Raw genomic sequence first — 25,411 nt, 5'->3', positions numbered from 1 at the left:
GACTTCCAAACCTTCCTAACTTTTAAGCTTCACTGGTCTGCACTAGGCGATCAGGTGAGTGCCGTGCCGTGCAAAGGGCAGTTTTCTCCCAGCGAAAAGCCATTTTCCACGCGCGTAACTGTAGGAGCTGAAGCATGCGCTTGAGTAACGGTGTAATATAGCGAACGCGTGTTCAGGCCCTCACAGTTTTACGACTAATACATTGTCATATGCATTGTAGTGAACCTCGATTCAGTGCTGGCTCCATGAACCTGCTTATAGTCTATACTACGCATTCATTAAAACCAACAGAACTCAAACCGGACATTTTTTTTTTTTTTTTGTAGCCTAACATAGGTACATTTTTATTACGAAGCGACGCGTGACTGCCCTGTGTGATGAGTTCGGTCTGCTATGACACAATGCATGCATGGGCACATTTCACTGCAGCCTTTTAAGATCTGAGTGAGGCGCGACCTATTTTGAGCACGGCACAGAGCAAGCCCAGTGCTTCAACGTTGTTCAGTCTGGCCGCCAAGTTCAAACTTTCGTCTGGGATATTTCCATTGACCTTGGCCGCGCATGCAGGGAGCTGGTGCGTTGGCGGCAATCTCGTTATTTCCATAGATTAGGCCCTCTGAAGGATTATTTTCCGTCGGGTTCGATACGCCGAGTTCCCCAGAATCGAACCATCGAGCATTATGATCGAGCAAAAAAAGGCGCTTTGTGTGTATAGGGTCGTCTGGCGAAGATAATCCGACGCATTGTTTCGCTTGCTGCGGTTTGTTTGCTTACGCACTCGGCGCATCAGCTTTACTGAAGGAAAAAGAAATAAAAAAAAAACAAATGGGGAAAAGAGGCTTTTTATTTGTTTCGTTATGTCGTGTAGTCATCTGAGAGAAACCAGAGGTGCAGGCTCCTCCGTCTCGTATCTGCCGTCGCGTTGTTCGGTTTCCCTGAGGAGGGTGATAGGTCCCGTCGAGTCCGTGCCGCCGGAAAGCGCGCTCCTCTGGCCGTGCAGTAACATTAGCCGACATTCCACTGATTTTTTGGAGTAGGATCGCATACTGGCATTCACTGCAAAGTCGTCGCGAGTTTTCGCCGTTCCCACTCTTCGCACGGCGTATCCTTGTGCAAGGCCATCGCGTCGGCCGTGACGACTGCATCAGACGGTGAGGCGTCATTTCGCAAATTACGCGGAAAATACGCGACCGAACCTGCCAGGGAACTGTCACGCCGCTGTCCCTCGCGGCGGAGCTACCAGCTGCGCGGCGTAGGGGTCTCGATGCGCGCGCCCCCCTCCGCCGCTCCAGAGCGCGCGCATCGAGACACGCTACGCCGGCGGAGTGAGCAGCATAGTTGCGAGCGTCCACGCGACGTGGTCCCGTGCTGTACAACGGCCCATTAAACCCTACGAAAGTTGTGCTATCTCGGTGTAGACTGCTTTGTTTCTAATTTTGAATGCCTCGGGACATTAATGGAGTAAGCTTATGTTTAGTGCTTCGGGGAACCTTTATAGTGAACTTCTAGTGCGGCGACTGCTCAGAGAACGTTAAGATTTGATTGATTAACCACTCACAACATCAAGCGGCCGAAATCCTGTACTTTGAGGCTATAATAAGCCGAAACAAAGAAAATATATGTAGGCTCCAAGATCACTTCGTTAGCTTCTGTATTTCCTTTAAAGTTTGAAAAAGCGCGCGAAGTAGCTTCAGATCGTCTTCCCATGTTTTGAATAATTTCAGTGCAGCGCGATTTTTTTCAGGAAAAAATTTCTCTTTAACGCGTATTACGTTTCCACGTATGAACAGTGACACTGAGTTCACATACATGACTAAAATCAGAATTGCGTAACATGCATACCATATCGTGCGTGCGCAGATGAGAAAAAAATAATTCCGTTTTTTTTTTTTTTTTTTTTGCGAAAATATATAGACTTTTGTTTTTAATATATTGGACACTGTTTTCTGACATTCCCCTTTCAGCGATGATACACTCGCCATTACATACATGGTAGATGGCAAGAAGGCGCTGGATAGTGCGAAGTTGTATGTTTTTCTTAAAAACAACGCAAGTACCATAGAGACTCGGGAGCAAGTTTTGTCAAAGAAATCGTCTCGGTGAGCGCATGATCACTCAGGGCCGAAAACATCTTGTTTTGAGTCTTTCGTGGGGACAGATCAGTTCAGGGTACCTTTGCAGGTTGTCAATTTATTGCTTTCGTTAGAGAGATAGAGAGAAGGAGGGAAAGAGGAAAGGTTAAATAGGGCTTACAATCGCAGTTGAGCGAAGGAAGAGTGACTGAGGAAATTACCAAAAAGAAAGGCAGCGTCGGCAATTCGTGCTCACTTGAGGCGTACACTACTGCACGACTTGTGCGAGCGCGCGCCTCTAGTGGAGGACTGTGTGCGCAATATTGGGCGCAAGGACATACTGCTTTAGTGAGTTTTAGAATAAGATGGCCCTTTTGGTTATAGGGATAAGAGAGTAGCGGGGCGCTACAGCGCGTGATCAGAGTGCTACCCTGAAAGGGCGAAGGGAGTGGCTAAATGTGATTAGCGTTCCCCTGTGCTCTCGGACCACAATTCTAAGCTGCCTACTTTGGTAACATATCTCTCGGTAGTGCCCGCGTTAGGACGGAAGGGGAATCGCGCGTACCGCAGTGCTGTCCCAGCTGTTTAGTTTTCGCGTTTATGGCTTTGTGGCCGTGTTTATAGCCCATATGAGTCAATAAATCAACTTAACCGGCGAAAGAGCACTTTACCGGGCGCACAAGCTCAATAAAACGAGTTTTGTCCGCCGCTAAAATGGTGCAGTGACCAACATATCGCAGCCGTCATGCAGCGCTTGTGTTGCTGACGTTGCAACACGGAATCGGCTGCGCCGGTAATCTGAGGTGAGGTCGCTATCCCGCTTGAAAGGGAAGCGAAGCTGTGCATTTCTCATTGTCATAACGATGCAGTATAAAATCAACTGTGGGCCAGTCATTTTCAGTTTGTGTCGGCGGATGCGACGCTGTTTAGAACGTTCCCTGAACTATTTTAGAGCAGACGAGTAGAGGGAGTGAGTAGTCTTGCACGACACAGGGCTATCTTAAATGCTTGAACATTTGAGGCGTTATTCAGCTGCAGCTCCTACGTCATCAGGTGGTGCTTAGAAGTTTAGTGACAGTTCAGTGAACGTAACCTTGCTCCCTCAGCTCCTGGCCGCACGCACGACAATGTAAACGTGTTTGCGCCCTTTCTCAGCATAAATAACTATGATTCTTGAAGCTTATTGTCTTTGGGATCGAAATCGGAGCTTGTATCGAGCTCTGCCGCGTGCGTCTGGCACTTTGGAACTGATAAAATAACAGACAGCAACATAACTAACGTGGCGCTGTTATCACGGTGACACACGATCATAATGTACAACAGAGAACATTACAATATCGAAATATACAAAGAATAACACGATCTGTGTGTTTTAAAACGCAGAAGTTATTGCTTTGCTCCCGCGGCAAGGAGTCACGTGATCCTCCTTGCGGCGCAAAAACGACGCTAGCGCCGTTCGCTCCAGTGGTGGGGCTGGCGCCCAATATCATGTTTTCACGTGCAGCAGATAGGAAGTGGTGGTCTTCATTACTTCAGACTTGCCGAGTACGTCAATGCAGGCCTCAGAATACTAGACAGGTGAAGCGGAACGAAACGCACGGTTATTTCAGCTCTCAGGCTCTCCGACACTGCGTGGCCGAGCCTTCGTCCTCGGAGGGTGGATGCAGCACTGGGTGCGTCGCAGCAACACCGAGCGCGCACTGACTCGCCGTCGGTGTCCTTGCGGCGGCGCAGGGCTGCGCGCCGGGCCGCGAACGAGCAGGCCTCCGAAACCGGCACTCGATGACCGCTAGCGTGAGCAAGTGCAGATGCCCGCGACTCTTTGCTTACTTTAAAGAAGTCGACGCCGGGGCTCCCCACCTCGGCAACAGCCGAGCCAACAAACGGTGGCGCTGCTCGTCCGTCTCCTTCCATCGCCCACTGGCGCGCGATGCACCTGTTGGGTAAAGCCCTTCTGTTGGGCACTGCGCCGCCAGAGGAGGAGGGTGCACCGCGGTCCGCTTCGAAAGCGAAGGAAAAAGCGCCGGCGGGACAGCCAGCCTGGCGCTGACTTTGCCGAGAAGAGGCCGACCTTCTTCGCCTGTTGCCGGCGGAGAGGTTATATCAGGAGGTCGTTACCAGGCGAACAGGGCATCATTATTCGATGTGACTGAGGGATGAGACGCTCCGCGGGAAACGAACTTTGCAGAAATAAAAGTAAAGCGGTGCTGCACACCGGTCGTATGGCGCTCCTGGGGATGTTTTATTTCTGGAATACACTGTGAAGACGTCTAACCATTGAATGTGAATAGCTTTTGTTATAAAACGTTTTTTTTTTTTTTTTTTTTTTTTTTCACGAAAAGCGAAACTTTGAAGCTAGTGAGCGCAAGTTTCAATATATACGCGGCATGAGCGCCTGGATTGGGCTCGCGGCCCAGCACATTCAACCGGCGGCCTCTGATGCGCACCCAAGTTTGCGCAACCGAGGTCACCGTTTAGCGGGCGCAGGGGGCCGCAATTTCGGGAACCTCCGGAGTTTAGCATGGCTGCTCTGAGGTAAGTTAAAGACGCCCTGAATACAGCTACCCATCTGAGAATTTCGCCTTTCAGTCACTCTGACACGCTGCAACTTTCTAATGGATATTTCGAAGGAGGCGAAACAGAAAAAACGCTTTAGTGTTCACAGTTGTTAAAGAACAACCTGAAGGTGTCGAACTTAATGTATACTAGTTCTCGGCTGAGGTGGATCAATTAATCGATCGATCAGTCAATAAATGAGTCAATTGGTCAAAACATAAATAAATAAATCAGCCATTAATTCAGTGGACGTCTGATGAAAGTAATCAGTCAATAAGTATTTCATTTAGTCATTCAGCCATTTGCTGGATTTCATGAAAACTAACTGCAGAGGTTCAAAAGTTGATTAATAAAGCGAAATTATTGGTAATGGCGAAAGAAGTACACTTGGAGCACTTCGTTGACCTTTGCTATTTCTTAACGAATGAGGGTATTTTAATTAAAATACCCTCGTTAATTAAATTATTTAATTAAAATTATTTATAAGTAATTAAAATACCCCATGGTTGCTCGATGTTGTTCTGTATTGTCTGCCACCTTGGCTGTCAGGTTTGCTGCTGTGATTGGCCACTGCTTGGGTGCCAGCATCCTTGTTTATTGCGGCATTCTGACGAGAATAAGAACTTGTGTTTGGCGTATAAATAGCTAGCTGGCTATAAGGTTAATGAATGGAGTTTCCAACAACTGAAAGTCCGCAAAAATTGCGCGTACAAAATTACATGCGTGTTTCAGAAAATACAGAAAAAAAAAACATCGGACGTCGCCCCCACTCGCGTTCTGTAATGCATGCCAGAAGCTGGGCCCATAGTATTTTTACTGCTGCGTTGTTTGATGCAGCGCTCGCGCCAGTCAAGTGCAAAACGCCGATCAAGCGTGACACGTTCAAAGCGCACGTCCATGCCGCCAAAACTTTCAACAAACCTTTTACTGAAGTTCACAAAACAGGATACTCGGAGAATTCGTCCATTTTTCGGAACTTTAGGTATTCCTCATGAGCCATTTTGCCTATACCTGCGGAGAATAATTATAACGCTGGTTTCTTGAAACGTGGTAGAACAGCGCAGCAAACACGGGCAAAGGAAAGGCTGACAGGACAAACGCTGACTTCAAATGAGTTTTTTTGTTCTTACAAGAAACAGAATGTATACATAAAAAAAGCACAAAACAAATCCAGAATACAAGGTGTCTAGGCAGCAAGGTTAATTGGAAATGTGTCCAACAGCGATAAAACAACAATGACATTGGCCTGCGGAAGAAAAACACTCCTTAAATGCATCTTTAACGCTATCAACTGAGGTATGCACTCTGCAGATCATGAACTACAGTAGATGAGTGACTGGCGCAAGTATCTCTGGATATATGTATACGAAGTGCTTCCTTTATTTCTCTTCCTAGCTGGTCTTTATGCCCAAAAATAATCACTGTACTAGAAAAGTGGTTAGTTGTATGGGGTTTTATGGCGTATAAGCAACCTCGGCTATCATGTGCCAAGCACAAGGTTAGAAGGTCCGTTATGTTAAGCGCCTAGGTTATTATGAATCTTATATTTGATTTAAAACGTTGGTTTTCTTCAGAAATGCAAAACATGAGAAAAATGGACCAGTGTTTGTTACGTAATTTTGTTACGCAAGTTGTTTGTTACGTAAGTACGGCTTACGTAATTTGCTATAAATAGTATGGCATCACGAAAGCTTCCGTTACAGGTGCTACGGAAAAGTTCAGTCACCGTTGGATCACCAAGGTTATGTCTATAATGAAACCGAATATTATGCCGCTGTCTTTGTTTCCATTTTCGAGCACTCTTGGGTGCAATCTGTTTCATACCTAGTAGTTTTTTAAAAGAGGGCAAACCGCGGAACCCACTGCGAAAGACATTTGTACAAAACGTTCGTCTGGTTGCCTCGGAAATGAAAGGTCCTGCAACGTACGTATACCTGTACAATGCGGCCCCAATATACCTTGAGTTGTTTTAAGTTTAAATTGTTGTTTTGTCCACGTGTACCCGCTTTTCCCACTTACGTGTTGTAGAATGGAAGCTTTGTGGGCTTACAACTACTGGTTTTAAGTTTCGAGTTTTTTAAAGGAAATAAATACCGTCGTTTAGGTATAGCGCAACAAAGACAACACAACAGACAAGATGGACAGAAAGGGGCGCTACTTGTGTATTTTGTGTTGTCTTTGTTGCGCTTATATTTGTACACGAGCATAACCGACTAGCCCCGCAACGCTTATTACTGGCTATATTCCTGTTTGAGATGCCAACTTCTGAATACGAAACTGCCCGAAAAGCGTCCGTTTTCTGCCTTGCCCTCTCTCGTGAGGCCTCGAGGGCTGTGTTTGGCCGTGGATGCGGCGTGAGTGGCTGGGAGATACACGTGGACGGAAACTTCCCGCCAGCATCATCGACAGACGGCCTCTTCACGTTCGCACGGAAAAGGGCCGCGCACTACCGAAATAGCTTGGCTTGCCGCTCGTGTTTTCAGCGGCTGATAATTGGAGAACCGAGTCCTACGCCTGCTTGTTCTCTCTCGAGGGGGATCTCCCGCGCGGAAAAAAAGAGCAGAAACCGCGGTCGAAGCAAAATCATAACAAGCCGGCCGAGCCCCCGCTGGGTCTCGGGACGACGACAAAGGGGGGCGGCAAAACACACAATTTACGGGTCGGCCAGCGACGCCACGCACGCACGCCGCTGAGGGCGGAATCCCAAGGCAGAGCGCTTGCAAATTTAGGGTCGTGATGAGACCGTCCATTCTTGCCGCGGGGACGCCGCCGAGCTGACCTCCGGCCCCGGCCGTCGGCGGGAGGTCGGTCATTTGGGCCGCTTTCGCAAACGCATATGAATTGCAACGAGCGCGCCGATAGCACGCCGAGGGTGGCCGCCGATTGAGTTGCAGGGCCGTGCGTCTGTTCGACCACTGGGGATGAATGTCTCTCGCGCACCGCAGTTTACGATCAGCGCACGGGACCACCCGTGAGCTGGCCGGGTCCCGCGCTGATTGGCTACCGCGCTTGACAGGGCGGAGCGCGGCCAGGTGGCATGCCCAGCAGTCGGCCACGCGCGCCCAGGGGTCCGCGCGCCGGTCACGACCGGGTTCAAGGAGCCCGAGGCGACCACCGCAGCAGCGGCGGCGATGTCAAGACCCGCTCTTGTTCGCTCTTCCCCCAGACGAGGGCCCTTGGATTTGAATTCTGGCTGACGTCGGTTATCTTTAGTAGCCGCGCGGTAGCTATTTTGGGGCCGGCCTTGTGCAGTGTTGTCGGACTTTAAAGCGCATTTCAGTATAGAAACAGTTCAGTTTCAATAATATGCCGGTGTTTAGCGATGGCAACATAACTTGGCTATTGGTTGGAAAAATGGACTGTCTCCTTTGGTTTCAACGTACCCGTTAAGACGGCGAAACAACGCAAAAGGACTGGTCCTGTAGAGCGACGCGCCGTCGCACCATTGATGCCAATACAGTCTAAGCATATCAGCAATTCACGCGTGCTTTCCTCCCTTTCCTCTTGCACAGGTAACAGTCCTGACTAAAAGAGCCACCTGTATTATACGTACAATGCGCCCTCAGCTGCCTTTTCTCTGCTTTCCCGTTCGCAGGTGGCAAGAGGCTTGCCGACCTGAATGGACAGTGCAGCATGAGAGACGACGTCTATGACCACGAGGCAACGTGGCCTTACGACCAGTGCACCAACTGCGAGTGCCAGGTAGGTAGCGATGATGCAGCGCCGGCGCGCATGCGGCATCGTAATAAAAACTACAAGCACAGGGAATCAAACGTATTGGTACCACCAAACACCAAACAGACGGAATCACACGGAGTGCACTGAACAGCTCTGTCCTGTTTTCGTCTCCTTGTGAGTCAGTGCTGCCCTGTGTGCTCCTTCTTCTTGTGACACTATCATTCGCACCAATTGGCCCGCATGGTCGCCATTTTAAAGCACCGGGACATTCCTAGGACATGTCACCAATATGTGTGGGTCAAAAAACGCAATAAATATTAAATACCTGAGGAGTGCACCGTGCAAAAGAGATCGCAGCCTTCTTTACGTTGCGTTTATATTTTCCCATAAAGCGACTTGCGACAAGAACTGGCACATGATTCAGTCGTTTCAATTGTGACCCTCCGTTCCTGACTCGTCCGAAATGTTTATGAAACGAAGCATTCCTCCTGAGAAGACAAAAATGATATGCTTCTACAGAGAATCACCCAGTTAAAAGAGCCGATGGTCATATCGCACCCCTCTAGTGCACGACGCTATAGTTACGGGTAGTTAGAAAACGCCACTCAGGGCGCCATTATTCCGGGGCGTCATACACTCTCAGAGTACACAGGGGCCACTTGTTCTACATTTTTCTCGCAGCGTGGTGGGCAATTTATCTTTTTCTCCTTATCGCTTTTACGCGAACGTGCACTGCTTTATGTAGTGCGCGGGGCAGCATGAAAACACGTGCCCTATTCCTTCTTCGCCTCAACGCGCGCAGAACGGGACGATCATCTGCCAGCGCACGGTGTGCCCGCCGCTACAGTGTCCTCCGGAACATCAGGAGGCCAGCCCCGACAGCTGCTGCTCCCAGTGCCGCAGGCCTGAGGAGAAGAAAGCCATGTGCTTCTACAACAAGCAGAAGCGATACGTGAGTATAACATATCGATGCGCGCACCGAACAATTTGTTGCTGAACGCTCTAACGTACGAACGTCGTCTGCTTTTTGCTATGTGCACTATACTCAAGTTTCTAGCTTGAGATTACTTCATGTTGTGAACATATCTAATATACGCTATATTAACGCTATGTAGGGATATTTCTATCAAATGTAACCGATGTTGCCGGGCCTACATTTCGGTCTTGTTGAGATCTCAGTCCACCTCCTTAGTGCTATGTCTGCTTCGTATAGTGTGTGCTTGTTCGCCTTGAGAATGAACGCTAAGTTGGAATGCATCCGTTGTGGAGTGATGAAAGCCACGGGACAGCTTTTCACCAAATCTTGATCGATGTGCAGACCTTACATACGGTGTTATGTTCACTTTTGATGGTACTCAAAGCTGCAGGCATTCAGCCTATACAGATGTGTTCTGTGCAATTGGCTACTCCGCGTCGGCTGTCTCTACAGCGCTTAAGTTTTCGGCGCATAAGCGCAGAAAGCTCCATGTTTTCACTGCATCTGCGTTCGTTTCTCTACCACTGCATTTCCTTCGTCAAGAGCTCTTCCTCCTTTTCAGCTTTCGCTGGAAAGAGGAACGGGATGGCTGGAATAGCCAGTACTGCGCGCATTCAAACGTTGGCTCATGTGCCGATTCAGCGTGCGACCGAGTCCCGCATTTAAGCGAAGACAATTTCTCGTCGTATGCCTTCCTGCTTCCTTCGCAGCAAATCCGAAGAATAAATGGTGTACGCTATAGACAGCGCAGCACTGCGGTCACTTAACATTACCGAGATCATCCTCCATTACTTATTTTCACTGATGCCCGGGATTTGCAAAGCAAATCGCGCAGTTCTAGACTTCCGTTCTAGTGCTTTAGAGCACAAGCTCCCATCGTGAACGAAAGCCGGCGTGCGGAGTTGTGTACATGGAAGATATATTTGCGCCCCCCCCCCCCCCCCCCGCCCCAATTCTCCTTCCAGTTAAAAAAAAAAAAAATCAAGAAATGACTTTGTAAAATTGACAGTAACTACGAATGACTCAGCATAAATGATAAGGTATACCGGGTTTAACGTCCCAAAGCGACTCAGGCTATGAAAGACGCCGTAGTGGAGGACTCCGGGAATTTCGACCACCTGGGGTTCTTCAACGGGCACTGACATCGCACAGCACACGGGCGCCTTCCGTTTCGCCTCCATCGAAGACCGCGGCCGCCAGCATAAATGAAAGCAGCAAAGGATGACTCGGCAAAAACTAGACTGACTACGAATGACTCGGTAAAAATTAAAATTACTGTGAATGACTAAGCAAAAATTAAAAATGCTCCAGCAAAGAGCAAAACAAAGTTCCTCAGCAATTTTCTTGGTAAAGTTGAGCGAAGAAACCTTAATGAGCAAGGAAATCTACGGCAAAACGTATAAGAAATTATAAGATGAGAAGCACGTAAAAGCAAGAAGGTATAATTCCAACATATTGTCGTCGCATAATGATTATTAAGCGCCCCCATAGTGTTTACAGCAGTGCTGTATCAAGGATGTTCACCAGCTTTCACAGCGTTGTCGATGTCAGTAAGCAAAGACGGCGTGACGTCATCGAGCCATGTGACGACTTTGTGATGGGTGGTGACGTGAAACGAGCGCAAGCGAAGCGATTGACACACGAGAACAGCAGTACGCGAATGATGTAACGATGAATGTGACTCCGCGTGCCACGCAGAATGGGGAGACGTGGAAGCTGAAGAAGTGCACCACCTGCTCGTGCCATCACGGCGTCGTCCGCTGCGGCGTCGAGGAGTGCATCTCCGCGCCCGTCTGCCCGCCTAAGAAGAAGCTGGTCACGCCTCCTGGCAAGTGCTGCCCGACCTGCGTCGAAGGTATGCCAGCCCTGGGCTCAAGAGTTCGCACCGGGCGAGCGATGGTCCTTTGCCCTCAACGCCCACTGCGTGCTTATTAAATATGAGCAATAATTTTGGGACCCTTTTCGGGCATGTGGTTTTCTGGCTGCTTCAAACACTTCAGCGAAGCTCGGGCCTGCCGCAGCCCGTGTCAACTATGGCGTCGCCCGTCGATCCGTTCGTTAGAGGACTACAAATTCCCGCCGCATACACAAATTTTCTTCCTTGAGAGGAACGAGATTATTCTCTCGCCTTTGCATGCCCTGCATACCATTATGCAGAAAGGCAGACGCTGTACGCTAAATACAATGCATTAGTAATCACTACAAGACTTGTAATCAGCTGGAAAGGTCTTTAAAACTACTAGTATTATATTGTGTTTAGCGTACTATTATGAAGCCACATTTAATTTGTGGTAACACAACTTCCAGCCCACCTCTTCGTTTGTCGTGAAATTGGCGCAGCCGATAAGCAATGGAAGCTGCTATGAGCGACACGCTTGTCATTATTACATGTTACCAAGAGCAGGATCCGAAAACCGAAAATGCTGATGTGCGTACGTGTACACACGGTAACGTAAAAAGCTACCTGGCTTCTCTTGGCTGTTGCGTTACAGAACAAGCAAGGTCGCTGCAGAGGCTACTTCATGTAGCCTACGCAGCCGGGGAAGGCTATTGATTCAAGTGTTCCAAAATACCGCTCTGTTGCAAAATTGGGAATAGCCTATCGGCAACCCTGTAGTGCTTATCGGAACAATTGCCTTAGGTACAAGGGACCACCGCTAGTAGACGGTAGAGGGTCATAATGGGCCATGCAGATAGTCGTAGGCAAGTTTTGAGTTGATTTATTATGCATTTGTGGCGCGTATTTAACTAGTTACAGACCTTATAGTTAGTAGCTTTCACTCTCAGCGGCGCAACACTATGAGCTCGCACATTCGATTTCCTCCACTTTGCTATGCGTCTGCATCTTAGCGGGTTAACGCTCAATTCTTGGCTGGATACGCTCTGAATTCTGAACCGGATGGGTCAGTTTGCTTTTAAGCTTTCCTATACGTAGTTACACTTTCAGGCGTGCGCATCCTGTCGTCGTATATTAGTGGGCGCACGTCTAAAACGCATGAAACTGAGACAGAACTGATATGAATGCAGTTTTGGAGAAACTGGTTCAAGCTCATCGTCAGAGCATTGCTTGCAAGACGATGTGACTTCGTTTTTTAAAACCAAATTTACAGAGGACGGCGTGTGTACTGTATATGGAGACCCGCACTACAGGACCTTCGACGGAAAAATGTTCAACTACCAGGGGCCATGCCGCTACGTGCTCGCGTCCGACTGCGTTGGCGGCACATTTTCCATCGAAGTGTGGAACGACATCCGCTATTCCAAGTCATTTTCCTGGACCAAATCTGTCGTCATCAAGGTTGGTTCTTCTCATTTCGCCCTTCTGTCATTGCGCAGCAGAGATGATCCCTCTTTTTTCTTCCCGCCTTGTATTCAGATCAAGGACGTCAAAGTGAAGCTGGGACAATTTCTGCGAGTCCGGATCCAGAAGGAACGTGTCAAACTTCCCTACGTGATGCTGCAGGTTCTCAACATCAACCAGGAGGACAATAATATTGTTGTGAGAATAAACAAAGGTAAGAAGTAAGCACTGGGACAAGGGAGGGAGGGAGGGAGGGAGGGAGGGAGGGAGGGAGGGATCGTCATCCCGACATGTTAAAAGTGAGAACAGATTGTAGGGATCTGCCGCTGTGCTTACATGGATGCGAGAATCGCGCATAACATTTCCTGACGGCCCTCTGAGCCGATGTGGCCCGTTTGCATCAGCCACTGGTGGGTTGGTGGCGTCACCCCCGTTGTACGCCGCGGAGCTGTCATACATTGTCATTTTTTGCATAATGTACTTTGTTATTGGGAAGCGGGGCTATTGTATCGCAGGCAGGAACGCGCGTCCTCATATTACGATTGGCTAAGCATCCCCTGTCTATACTGCGGTAGTCGACTTGCCCTTCTCAATATGATCCTCGCCTGGCGGATTAGCGCGACACGATCTCCTGGCCCATTCCCCGTTGACATGGGTGCGACAAACCAGAAAGTTTACACTACGCGCTCCTGTCGCATTTACGCAAATGTGGCTTGTGTTTTGTGCCGATCAGCTTGAGACGTTAAGGTAGATTATAATTCGCGCATGCACTGTTCGTTTCCTTTCAACAGAAATGGACCCGCCGCTTGCACGAGTCGCTCATTACATCAAATTCAGCATCGAGCTTTTTGAGAGGTTTCGCTGCTGCCGGTGGCTTTTACCTCCACGTGGAGGTTTAACGTCTGGCTCGAAGATTTGTATTTTAAACGGAAAGGGCACATCTACGTCTCACTTCCGCCTCGCCTCCGCTAGTTATGCGACGAGCTGCGCTTTTTCCTAGTGTTACAGGACTTGCATGCAGGGACATGGACATGTAGGAACAAGACGTGCCCCTTGTTCCTACTTCCATAATCCCCGTTTTGAGCTCGTTGCAACATCATCAACGCATTCTTACTCGTCCTGCACACTCAACCCTTAAGGCTACGCTATTCGACGTTCGAAAAAAAGAAAAACGCACATCTGCTGCGCGGCGTCTAGGGTCCGGGAAACAAACCAGAACGAGACAAAAATAATGAAACTACTTTTTTTTTTTTTTTTTTTTTTTTTTTGCGCGCGCGTGTGTGTAGAAGGGCATTATCGTGTCCTTGTGCGCAGTTCATTAGCGGACCTCTGACGGTTGTGAGACGGCAGCGGCGAGTCGTGTTTCCTTTGTTCGTGTAGCGATTGCATGCAAGGTGGTTGCAGCCGCCCTAACCGCTCATAATTGAGATAACTACGCGTCTTCTGCAATTATTTCTGCGGGGGCCGGGCAGGGCTGACCACAGCTCGTTATTTTCGTCTTTTAGCTTTGCGCCGGTATGTGTGCGTGTGACATATTGTGGCACGAAGGTAGCTCTGGCTGCTGAGTGATATTGTCGCCATGCAGACTATATACTCTGTGCGTACAATGACGCTGCTGCTTGCGTATACGCGTAGAGCTTATGTACGCAGGCTGGCTGCTTAGCATTAGTGAATATATGTGTTGTGTCTAGGTAAACGTGACCTATCATCTTTTCGCGTATGCCGCCACATGAGCGCTGAAAAGGAAAAAACCAGCTTCTTTGCTTTGTTGACGTTTAACTTTAACTGCGCATCGTCATTGTTTTTCAAGCGCAACTATTACGACCTCAAAAAGGCACACGTCCAGTGTCGCCCGCAAAAGCTAACTCTTTTTTTTTTTTTTTCATTACTGAAATAAAATGTTGCTTGCCTGTGGAGAATCGAGCGAAGGTCAGGTGGGGGATTTTTCAGGGATTCTGTTCTCTGAAGTTTAAATGAGGCCGCTTTTGTAATGGCTGTGTACCACCGCCGTGCGTTGTGTCCGTCTTCGCAGGGGTCAAAGTAGTGTGGGACGGTGACAACTACGTCGAGGTGTCCGTGTCCCCTACGTACAAGAACAAACTGTGCGGCCTCTGCGGCAACTACAACGACAAACAGGAGGACGACTTCATGTCCAGAAACGGCACGCGCCTCTCGGACCCCAACGCCTTTGGCAACTCTTGGCTGGTGCGTGAGAACCCGCGAGAAACACCGAGTACCACTGCATGTTTCATCCGAGCCTCTGCGCAAAAACGACTAACCCTGGAAACGACCGCCTGCGCACGCCTTATTATTTATTACTAATTAATTTCATGACAACTCATTGCAGGCATGTCATGACATGTCATGCCTGTCATGATTGCGCCTTTCGTGATATGCTTGGTCATATGGCTCACCATGCCATGCATACTCTCACCGCTATGTATGGTTTTCGTACACACCAATACCATAATTAATTAATTAGTAATTATCAATGACCATGCGCCATGCGTAAATATGCATCTTAATGTAGGCCCGCCCAACATGACTGCTGCCTTAAACACGCAACACACCGAGTACCAACCCGGTGTCGCAGCGACATGGCAACAAGCCTCAAAGGGCTGCTTATGCTTTCGCATAATGAGCTAGTAGAGTAAGCGATATCACACAGCGACTGACATGAAGCAGGCGAGCGAGAGGAGGAAGTTGTGGCAGACGACTTACCCATGAACCTTTTCGTTGGCTTTGGAAACGCATTCACCTACTGCGTACAAACCGCGCTGAACAAATAAAACGTTGCGGCCTTTCGGTGACTTCTTGGCCGGAGAATGGAAAGTTTTCCTTCTGCCGCGTAGTACATAAGAAAAAATAAATATCGTGTGACGGAATACGATGTGCGTACGCCGGCTTTCTGACAGCGAGTGGAGGTTTAACACTTGGTTTAAATTCAAATACATTTAAGTACTGAAGCAGTCGTGTTATTATCATTTTTTTCATCTAGGTTGGCCGCCGGAGAAAGTGCTTTCGACCAGCGAAACGTGCCAGTCATCCCCTGGACTGCAGACTTAAGGACTGGAACCTGCGTCAGCAAAACTTGAAGCTCTGCAATCACATCAAGCAGGACCCATTCAAGGCATGCCACAGAGTCGTCGAGCCGACACCGTACTTCAGGTGAGGCGGTATGGATACTTAAAAGGCTCATGTCTGCAGCACTATAGTATAATCTGCGCGCATCACACACACTCACAAAATTGTGCTAAAACAGCATGCCTGGTCTAGAGATGACTCCCCCCCCCCCCTCCCCCCCCCCCCAAAAAAAAAAAGAAAAAAAAAAGTGACGGCCAATTTAGAATCAGGAGGCCAAATGCGAATTAGGTGCGTCCAGCACTTTGGTTTTCATTTAGCGGTTTCGGGTCGCACGTACTCATTATACATAGATAACTAATCTACCACATGATGGGAAGCAAGGCGCCCGTGTGCTGTGCGATGTCAGTGCACGTTAAAGAACCCCAGGTGGTCGAAATTTCTGGAGTCCTCCACTGCGGCGTCTCTCATAGCCTGAGTCGCTTTGGGACGTTAAACCCCACAAACCAAACATGATGTGAAGCAGCACCTGACCTCCGCTTTAACCAAGACGTATAGGGACGTGCATGTGTGGTCTATAGGAGCGGCGTGTCTGACTATAGGGGTCCAGTGGTGCCGAAGGGTTCAATTCACATTACAGAAGTGATGCTCAAGTTGGCAGCTCCTGCCGATCAATCAGTGCCCGGCCATGTCACCTGCCACTTGCCAGACGCATGCGCGCGAGAAGGACGGACAAATAAACATACATCGGGGTCATAGTGAGCGGGGTCTTATCTATAAATAAAAATTTAAACGTAGTTGCCTTCAAGTTCAACATTGCTACAGGATCTTATACACTTCAAAGATGGACTGCTGGCATATTTTAAAACGGTTTGCTTTTGATAAATTTGCGTGATTAATTCGACAGCATGGCAACTACGTTGATTTAAATCTTAAATTACTATGTTGATGCTGCGTCAAATATTGGCTGCCGGGCGTGCTTGAATGATGTGCAGTTCTACATCAGCTTTCTACTTTTGGAACTTGATCTTTCTTTACGACTACATTATCTTCTTTTGGAGTTAAAGGCTCTACAGACGAAATCTACTGCCTCTCAGAATAGACCATTACGAAGACAGATGGGAGGGTTCGGAGCCTGTGCCAGCAAGGCAAAAGGGAAAAAAAAAAAAAATGACACGCGCCGATGCGGAAACGAATATCGAGCGTTAGCTCATTGAAAACTGTCCATTGATTGCACTAACGCCTGCTTATCACGAAGGCACAACCCCGCCGCGGTGGCTCAGTGGTTAAGACGTCCGGCTACTGAACCCGACCCGGGTTCGAACCCGACCGCCGGCGCCTGCGTTTCGTTGGAGGCGAAACGGAGAGGCGTCCGTGTGTTGTGCGATGTCAGTGCACGTTAAAGTTCTCCGGGTGGTTGAAATTATTCCGTAGCTCTCCATTACGACACCTCTTTCTTTCTTTCTACTTTCACTCCCACTTTACTCTCTTCCCTTACAGCGTGGCTCAGGTGTCCACGTAGAAGTGTGATAGATACTGCGCCTTTTGTTTCTATAAACCAATTTACAATGTAGCTAATCACATGGTACGCCCTGTTGATATGAGATTTGTTGATCGATGTCGGCGTGCGTTAGAGATCCGCAGGTGGCCGAAATTACTCCGCAGCCCTCCACTACGGCACCTCTGTCTGTCTTTTCACTTTTGCTCCCACCTTCCTCATTTCCCTTACTCCGCGGGTCAGGCGTCCGAGGAGAAGCATGGCAGATGCTGCATCTTTCCTTTCTTATGAGCCAATGCACAACTGTGGCACGCATTTTTGTAATTTTAATTCACGGGCAAACTCTTGGCTCAATCTGTAATGAAAAACTTACTATCTAACACCTTCGTATATGTCACAGCACAGAGACGCCATTATGAATTTGGAACAGTTAAATGTGCAGTCTAGTATGTATAGTGTGGAGCGAACGGCGCTAACGTCGACCTAGAGGAGAAAGTGAGGTCACATATGACTCCCCTTACAGCTATTGAGGCAGTCATTCGGTAGAGTGTGTGCGTTTTTGAAGCTAAATGTCGCGTTTTCCTCTGCACTTTTGCTTGTTAGCGAGTGCCAACATTTCATATTTAGAGCTTGCGTCGTTGTTGGGGTTGGTGTAGTATTGCTGCTCCTGGTCTGCACCTCAATTCCAGGCGTACGCGACATGACACGCTTCCATCACTACCCGAAAAATAAGTTCAGAGAAGCTTGGTTAACCAAGCTGCGAATACGGAAGGAGTAGTCATTCTCATGCGTGAGTTGGGTGAGTATACCGGCGCAAGGGCCGGCACGAGCGTTTGCGCTTTTGCTTTTATCACTCGTGAAGCTGACGATCGAAGACTGATTTCTGGCAGGATGAAAAAAACATGATGACTTCTCTACGGAGCAGTACGCTCCTATAGCGGAGAACGTTAGGCCCAAAGCTATAGAAAATTAAGTCCTCAGTTTTCTTTTGTTTTTCTCAGTGAGGTCGTTGACGCCCTACAACGAGCGTTTCCCGAAACGAGCTAAACGATTCTGCCGCCACGCGCAGCGGTTTGCATGGTGAGTCGTCTTAGGTAGGTATACTTCAACAGTAACAAAGTACTAATTTCGAATGGCCGAGAAAGCAAATAAGCCAGGCCGTAATCTCTTCAGGTAAGTATCAACAAAAGTACACTCTGTGCTGGGCAGACAAACATCCGCCCGAAGTCCGAGTGGCAATTATCACGATCAGTGCGCAAGAATTCGTGGCTTGTAACACACCTCCGTACAGTTGCATTCAGGGATTTCTCAGCGTCGTCCCCACTGTCCAGCTTGCTCCGCTTCATTCAAGGGAGCATTCGAATGGTGCCGCTTCCGCCAGCACTATCCGAAAACGCTCCACATTTTTCAGGTACCCGACAGGTCCTCTTCTCTCACAGAAAAAAAATCTGATTATCGAGATTCACTGACACTTATCTCTTATTGGTTACGTGTCAGCTTCAGTTCCTTCTATAACAGCAACACTGCAGTCCTTGCTCGCCGTCATCGAAGATAAAACTTGCCGTGCTACGCTTTGAGTACAGCTCGCTGAAACAGTGAAGGGCTTCCTTACTTAATGAGTGTGCCCAATACTTCAAGTTACCCTTATCTTAAATAGGCCCAGAAGGAAATGCACATTAAGTAAATGAATGCAATGACACGCGCAACACAGCAACAGCACAACGCGCGTTATCCCGCAAAGTGCGCGTCACTCGGGCGCTGCCGAAAGATGGCGCCACTGTGTGTCCGAGAGTCCAGATGTGAGGTGCGATACATGCGGCTTCTGGGTGTTCCTGGATGAGGCACCGGTCGGGGCTTTCGTGTGCACCATCTGCACCAAGCTAGCATAGATGGAAGCAAAACTGCCTCAGCAGGAGCACAGCGCTGCGTCACTTCAGAACAGAGTGACGGCACTAGAAGCACTAGTGCTAGAGCTCACCGCGAAAATCCAGGAAATGCAGCAACGATGGGACAATTTAGACAGCGCGAAGTCAGTACTGGTCGGAACAGATGCTGCAACAGGGTACGAAAACGTTTCACATATGCTAATAGCTCCGGCCAGGCTGAAACAGGCGCACGTCAAGACGAAAGTCTGACCATAAATGCTACCTGCGGATCGCCTGGATATGTCGCGGAACGAGGAGCAGATTGTTAGAAATACTAAAGAAAATGCTTCTAATAGGCCTAAGTGCCAGAATCATAGACAGCCTCGAAGACCACATCGAGAGCGAAACACAAAACAGTGCCCTCCTGCCGATGTGCCCGGAGAGAGAGTAATAGTGTGGCGACAGCAATGTAGGATTTGTCGCGGCGGCCGCAATGGCGGAGATTGACATGTCACAAGCTGTGGAATGCGTCCATGGGAGACGAGCAACAATTAAGGAAGTGGTCAGCTATGCTGAGCAATATGACACCGCTGCACGTAATATGCGAGTCAAATACATTCTTCACACGGGTGTCTAGGATGTTCTAAAGGGGCAGCCAAAAGCCATTGCACGGACCCTGCAGTCAAAGTGGACGGGCAGTGCGGGAGACCTCATTGCCTGCTCGATCCCAGAACTGGTGAACCTGATGGGGAGATCCAGGCGTCGTCTATACTTGCTAATGCCAAGCTCAGGAAGTGGTGCCGCAAATCAACCAGCCGCTTCTTCGATCTCACACATGTAGACCCAGCACCACGACTCCGTAAAGTTGGGATTCACTACAGTGCGGAGAGCAAGCAGGCAGTCGCCCAGGCCATGAGCAGAGTAGCGAGGCCTTTTTTATGTCAAGGCGCAGAAAGCAGGAGAAAGACTGCGGTACCAAAACAGCGCACTTCTCCAGACGAGCGCCAGCAGTGGACAACGCAGCAGGCCCGGAGTGCGCAGGAAACATCCAAAGTGATCTCCACCAGCAAGCAACCCAACAAAGGCGGAACATGATCAGTACCAACAGCGGCACCGGTCTAGGAAGCAACAAAACTTAGTTCAGCTCATCGAAGTGGCAATACAAGATGCGCTTGCCAAGAAATGGCCGGCATTGTGACGCACGCAATGGGATTGCTGAGCTGCGCACTGTGTCAGCAGCAACAGTAACCAATATAACTCTGCCGACCTACTGCAGCTACACAACAGTGAAGCCCTCATCTCAGCCAGTGCGCCCCATTCACTATGTGCTCACATCATGCCACACCAGCAATGTGAGGGATAAATGGCGACCGTGTAGGACAGCAAAGGGCCCTACAGTGACTCCAATGGTCACGTTGAAGGACGCCCAAGCGGATGCGCGGCGGTCGAGCCTCACGAATGGAGCACGCACGGCGTACAAGCGGGCAGCACCGTTCATCTCTACATCTCTTTCTGCAAAAGGAAGTAGGACAGGAGAGCCGACAGACGAATGTTTAGTTCGGCAACTCTGTCCAAGAGGCCACAAGCTACACCGCCGCCGTAAATCACAAGAGGAGTCCACAAACATGAGATGCCTCAACTCACGTGGAGCACGAAAATTGGGCAAGTGGGCGGAACTCTATAAAATGCTAGATGAAGAGCACACGACACTGTACGCCGTTACGGAGACCCACCTCCGCAGCTTGGAGGAGCCCCCGATACATCCTGCATGGCATTGGGCTGGAAGGAACCGAGGCAGCGACGACCGAAAAGGCGGGGGAATCGGACTGTTATGGCGACAAGGCATCTGGACTAAACTGGAGTGCCCCTGCACTGAACACATGTGGATATCTGGCAGCCTTCCGGAGTTCTTATCGGAGTTGTTTACCTAGCAGTCACAAGCGGGAAGCACGTGGGCAACATCCGGATCCTAGACTGCATGATCGCAGACGTACGCAGATGGGCGCCTGATCGCGAGGTGTTGTTGGCGACTTTAACGGGCACATCCAGCAACTGGGCGGTTTCCAAGATTTCAGTGGAGATCTTGTTGTGCACCTCGAACAGACGCTATCACTCCAGTTACTGAATCTCCGCGCCGACTGTGATGGCGATATTCACGCGGTATGCAAGAAATAGCCACTCAGTGCATATACTACGCGCTTGCCTCACAGCGACTGGTACAGCATGTCCGGAAGATACACGTGGATGAAATGGGCCTAGGTAGTGACCACAACCGCATACGGATCACTATCTCATCGACAACGTGGAAGCGAAAACCTCAGGAAAAACGAAAGCCGGTCAAGCGATATACCTGCCGCTATCGCCGACGAACTGGAACGTAGCGTGGTGCACCAAAAGCCTATAAGCTACAATGCCCTCACTGACACCTTAAGGCGCATTATGCAAAAGGACGAAATTTGCACCAGTTCACACGGGGGTGTACGCCTCAAAGGCTGGTGGGACGTTGAGCTTCAAACGGCACTTGTTGCATGCAGAACGGCCAGCCGTCTACATCGCCGAGCCATTAGAGAGCGCTTCACCGAATGCCAACAGGCCTGGGATGCATACCTTCGATGCAAACGGACAATGCAGGCACTGGTCCAGGGTAAAATCGCGTGGCACGACCATGTCCGACTCCAATCCATCACCGAGTCGGGACAGAACGGCCCGAGAAAATTCTGGGCATATGTGGCAACCCTCGACCGGAAGCCCCTCCCCCGGAAATTTGGCGCGAGGATACAGGCCTGCCGGTACTTGATATCGCCGAGCACCTCACCGCTCACCTGCATCACCTGTACGACGCTAAACGAGGAGAAGGCCTCGATGACTCTATCAGCAGCCAGCCCTCAACCAAACCGGGTGGTGACACGCAGGTGACCCGCAGGCTCTTGACCGGGCCTTGTCGCGCATGGGGACCAAGGTGCTGGATGACATCCCTGCAGGGCTTGTGAAATGCTTTGGCAAAGAAACACAAGAATGCCTAAATATATACAATGGAATTATGGATGCGGACCCCATCCCGGTCGAGTGACTGTGTGGGCGCGTGACCCTGATTCCCAAGCGGGGAGGCCACTCGAGACTTCTGAAAGACTATCGACCTCTCACAGTTACGAGCGTGCTCTATAGATTGTGTGCACATGTTGTGAAAGAGCGGCTATGCGCCTGGGCGGAATCACACGGAGCTCTAACAGAACTGCAGAATGGGTTTCGTCGCAACCGCCGGCTCGAGGACAACCTATTCACCCTCAGCCAGACAATAGAGGTAGCACGGAAGGAAACGCGATGTCTCCTGGCATGCCTTTTGGACGTGGCCAAAGAATACGATAGCTTACCGCATGATACATCGCATGGTGGAACTAAATGTACCCACAGCCTGGATATCCCTCCTTCGCAGGCTATACACCAATAGCTCCGTGCTTGCCTGCTTTGACGGGAGCACGAACTGAGCCCGTGAGGGTGCAAATGGGTCTTAAACAAGGATGCCCACTATCCCCATTACTGTACATGATGCATGTCTCGGGCATGGAATGTGTGCTTCTTGACAGTGGTGTCGGTTTCCGCTTCATATATGGACGGACGGCATACCGAACACATGGACGCTGACAGGCCTCCTGTTCTGGTGTTGCTCGCTGAGAATGTGGCCAACGTTCAGCAACTGCTGACGGTGGCTGCTAACAAACTATCACAACTCGGCCTCGACTTCAACGCCAAGAAATCAGCGGTACTGTGTTTCGCCGGGGTACACGAGACCACAACGATAAAACTTCCCAACGGAGAAGCGATACCGTGAGCCAGTGGTTATAGGTATCTGGGAGTACGCTTCAGTACGTCCGACGACATCATGGCCCCTCATGAAGAGCATGTTCGCCAGGCTTCACGAAGAGCCAGCAGCCTGCTTCGATGGCGCAGCATGTGGGGTTGTAACCGTCCGATGATGGTACATGAGATGTGGAAGGCAGTACAAGTTCCAGGCCTCACTTTCGCCAATGCCGTCGTCTGCCTATCTACAAAGACATGAGGGTGGCTGGAGCGTGGACAGCACGAAGTTGGTCGAGTTACCCTGGGATGCCATGGACGCGTGATCATGGAAGCCATTCAAGGAGACATATGATGGTCTTCCTTTGAGGCGAGAGAAGCCACCAGCAAGCTGGCGTTCGAAGGGCGCTAGCGCATGATGGACGATGCAAGGTGGGCTCGCCGGGTGTTTCGTTACATCCATCTCGCAAATATCAGGACACGGTGGTGCTTATGTGTTCGAATCCTTCGACGCAATTTTAGCATTTTTGTCCACCCAATCTAAGAGGACAGTGAGCTCAAGTGGGCCAAGGCAGTGAGGTGACTGGTCAAGGACGAGGAAATTGCCCAGTGGCAGAAGGCTATGCAGGGAAAGTCCACATTGCAGCTGTATCGGTCACATAAGACATCCATCACGGTGACCAGGCTGTATGACAACAGCGGCGGCAGTGAGTTCCTCTTCGAGGCGCGCGAGGGTGCACTACGCACCCTGGTGCACCGTCGACACTTCGACACAAGCCCGGAGGTGCAAGCTGGCCTTTGCCGGTCGTGCGGGGAGAAAGAGGAGGCTACTGAGCACCTGATTTTGCATTGCGCGCGGCTCTGACTGACCCATCCAGTGGGCACCACTTTCACGGATGCACTTGGTCTTGGCTGCGACAAAAGTCAGGGCCCGTATTCCGAGTTTACGTCGTCATCGAAGTGTCGCTATCTCACGTGACCTCGAGTCATCTGATTGGTCGAAACGCTGGAACCGGGTGTCGCCACTACAAAACCGGAAGAGGTGGTATCATCATGTTCCGGCATTTCCACCGATCAGATGACTCGAGATCACGTGAGATAGCGACACTTCGATAACGACGCAAACTCGGAACACGGGCCCAGGACAATACCCTCGCAAGGATGCGGACAACCAAAGACAGGCTGCTCCAGTGGTGGCGACTGACAAAGCACTGACGGTGATTGGTGTAGTAATCAGCAGTGATGGTCTGATAGGAATGTCGCGGACAATACCCTCGCAAGGATGCGGACAACCAAGGACTGGCGGCTCCAGTGGTGGGCGGCGACTGACAAAGTGCTGACGGTGATTGGTGTAGTGATCAGCAGTGATGGTCTTATGGGAATGTCGCAGACAATACCCTCGCAAGGATGAGGACAAGCGAAGAGAGGCGGCTCCAGTGGTGGGCGGCGACTGACAAAGTGCTGACGGTGATGGTGTCAGCAGTGCTGGGCTGATGATAATGTCTCGCAACTCTGGACACTGCCTATTTTCTTTCCTTTGTGATTGTCCTTTCTCTGTTTTCCTCCTTTGTTGACGTTTTTTTTTATCTAACCAGCTAGGATATGTATGCCGTACCCGCCCGTTATAAAGGGAATAGCCCCAACTCATCATCGTCATCATCATCATCAGCAGCAACGTGCAAAGCTGAAATGCCGCTTTCTTAAACGCATCAATATATGTTTTTTTGTTTTTTTTGTTTTTTTTAAGTGCGCGTATAGCGAATTTACCTGCTCGCCCCTTGGCCAGGTTAGCGTATCCCCTGCTATTCCGGCCCGAAGAACCTCCAACCAATACTGCATAAACGCCGTTGTAATTTGTTATAACTTAAGGACTGAAGCGTAATGACGAGTATGGACAGGAGGATGCCTGCAGCTTGCACTTTTGGAACAACCTTGACACCCTAAAATGCCTTTCTTTTTCGTTTACTATCGGGTTTTGAAAGCTTTTTTTTTTTTTTTTATCGTCTGCAAATACATTTGACGCTGCAAATGATTACATAGCACTGCGTGGCGTCTTGATTCGAATAGCACACGGACAGCCTGGCCAAATTAAGGAGCTCTATCGCTAATGCGTTTGGCCTGTGTGAGGTTTGGTCAAAGACCTATTTTCCCTAGAATTTCACCGCAAAGAAGCCGAGCACTAGGCCTGGGGAACGCTTGTATCCATTGGAAAACCACTGAATACAGGGCGGAACAGGACTGTTATGATTGCAGTAATGCTCAACACGCTTATTCCATGACACGTATCTGGGGCTGTAGGTAGCAAAACACAACGAAAATAAACTTTATCCGTGCATCTTGCAACTGTAAAAATGCGGTGCTTCTGCAGTCATGCAGCGCGGTTGGAAAAATGAAACTACCCGCGTAAAATGAACTCTAAGAGGGAGATCTCAGTGAGACAAGGAGAGAGGGAGAGAGAGGGCACGTGGGGAGAAGTCCAGAGCACCGTGGTCCAGAGCTTACAGATATAGATGGCGCATGGGCGGGAAAACTGAACTGACACTATAATTGAACCACCGAGCTCATAACAGCACACTCAATATGGCGGCA

The 25,411-nt window shown here is 49.6% G+C and overlaps 1 protein-coding gene across 1 annotated transcript in view; it reads left to right on the top strand.

Moving 5' to 3' along the window:
- cv-2 (crosveinless 2-secreting protein) overlaps positions 1-25,411 on the top strand; it is a 230,100-nt gene that overhangs the window by 179,247 nt on the left and 25,442 nt on the right. Inside the window, exons 9-15 of the mRNA XM_084590795.1 lie at positions 8,224-8,330; positions 9,109-9,258; positions 10,981-11,137; positions 12,393-12,580; positions 12,659-12,797; positions 14,616-14,788; positions 15,582-15,751. Coding sequence (XP_084446921.1) covers positions 8,224-8,330; positions 9,109-9,258; positions 10,981-11,137; positions 12,393-12,580; positions 12,659-12,797; positions 14,616-14,788; positions 15,582-15,751 — 1,084 coding nt within the window. The remainder of the gene's footprint in view (positions 1-8,223; positions 8,331-9,108; positions 9,259-10,980; positions 11,138-12,392; positions 12,581-12,658; positions 12,798-14,615; positions 14,789-15,581; positions 15,752-25,411) is intronic.

This window comes from Amblyomma maculatum, chromosome 1, assembly GCF_055883805.1.
Source record: "Amblyomma maculatum isolate TAMU_Amacu chromosome 1, ASM5588380v1, whole genome shotgun sequence".
NCBI classification, from domain to species: domain Eukaryota; kingdom Metazoa; phylum Arthropoda; class Arachnida; order Ixodida; family Ixodidae; genus Amblyomma; species Amblyomma maculatum.
The sequence above is the reverse complement of the archived record's forward strand: the minus strand, read 5'-3'. Positions and strand labels throughout refer to the sequence as shown.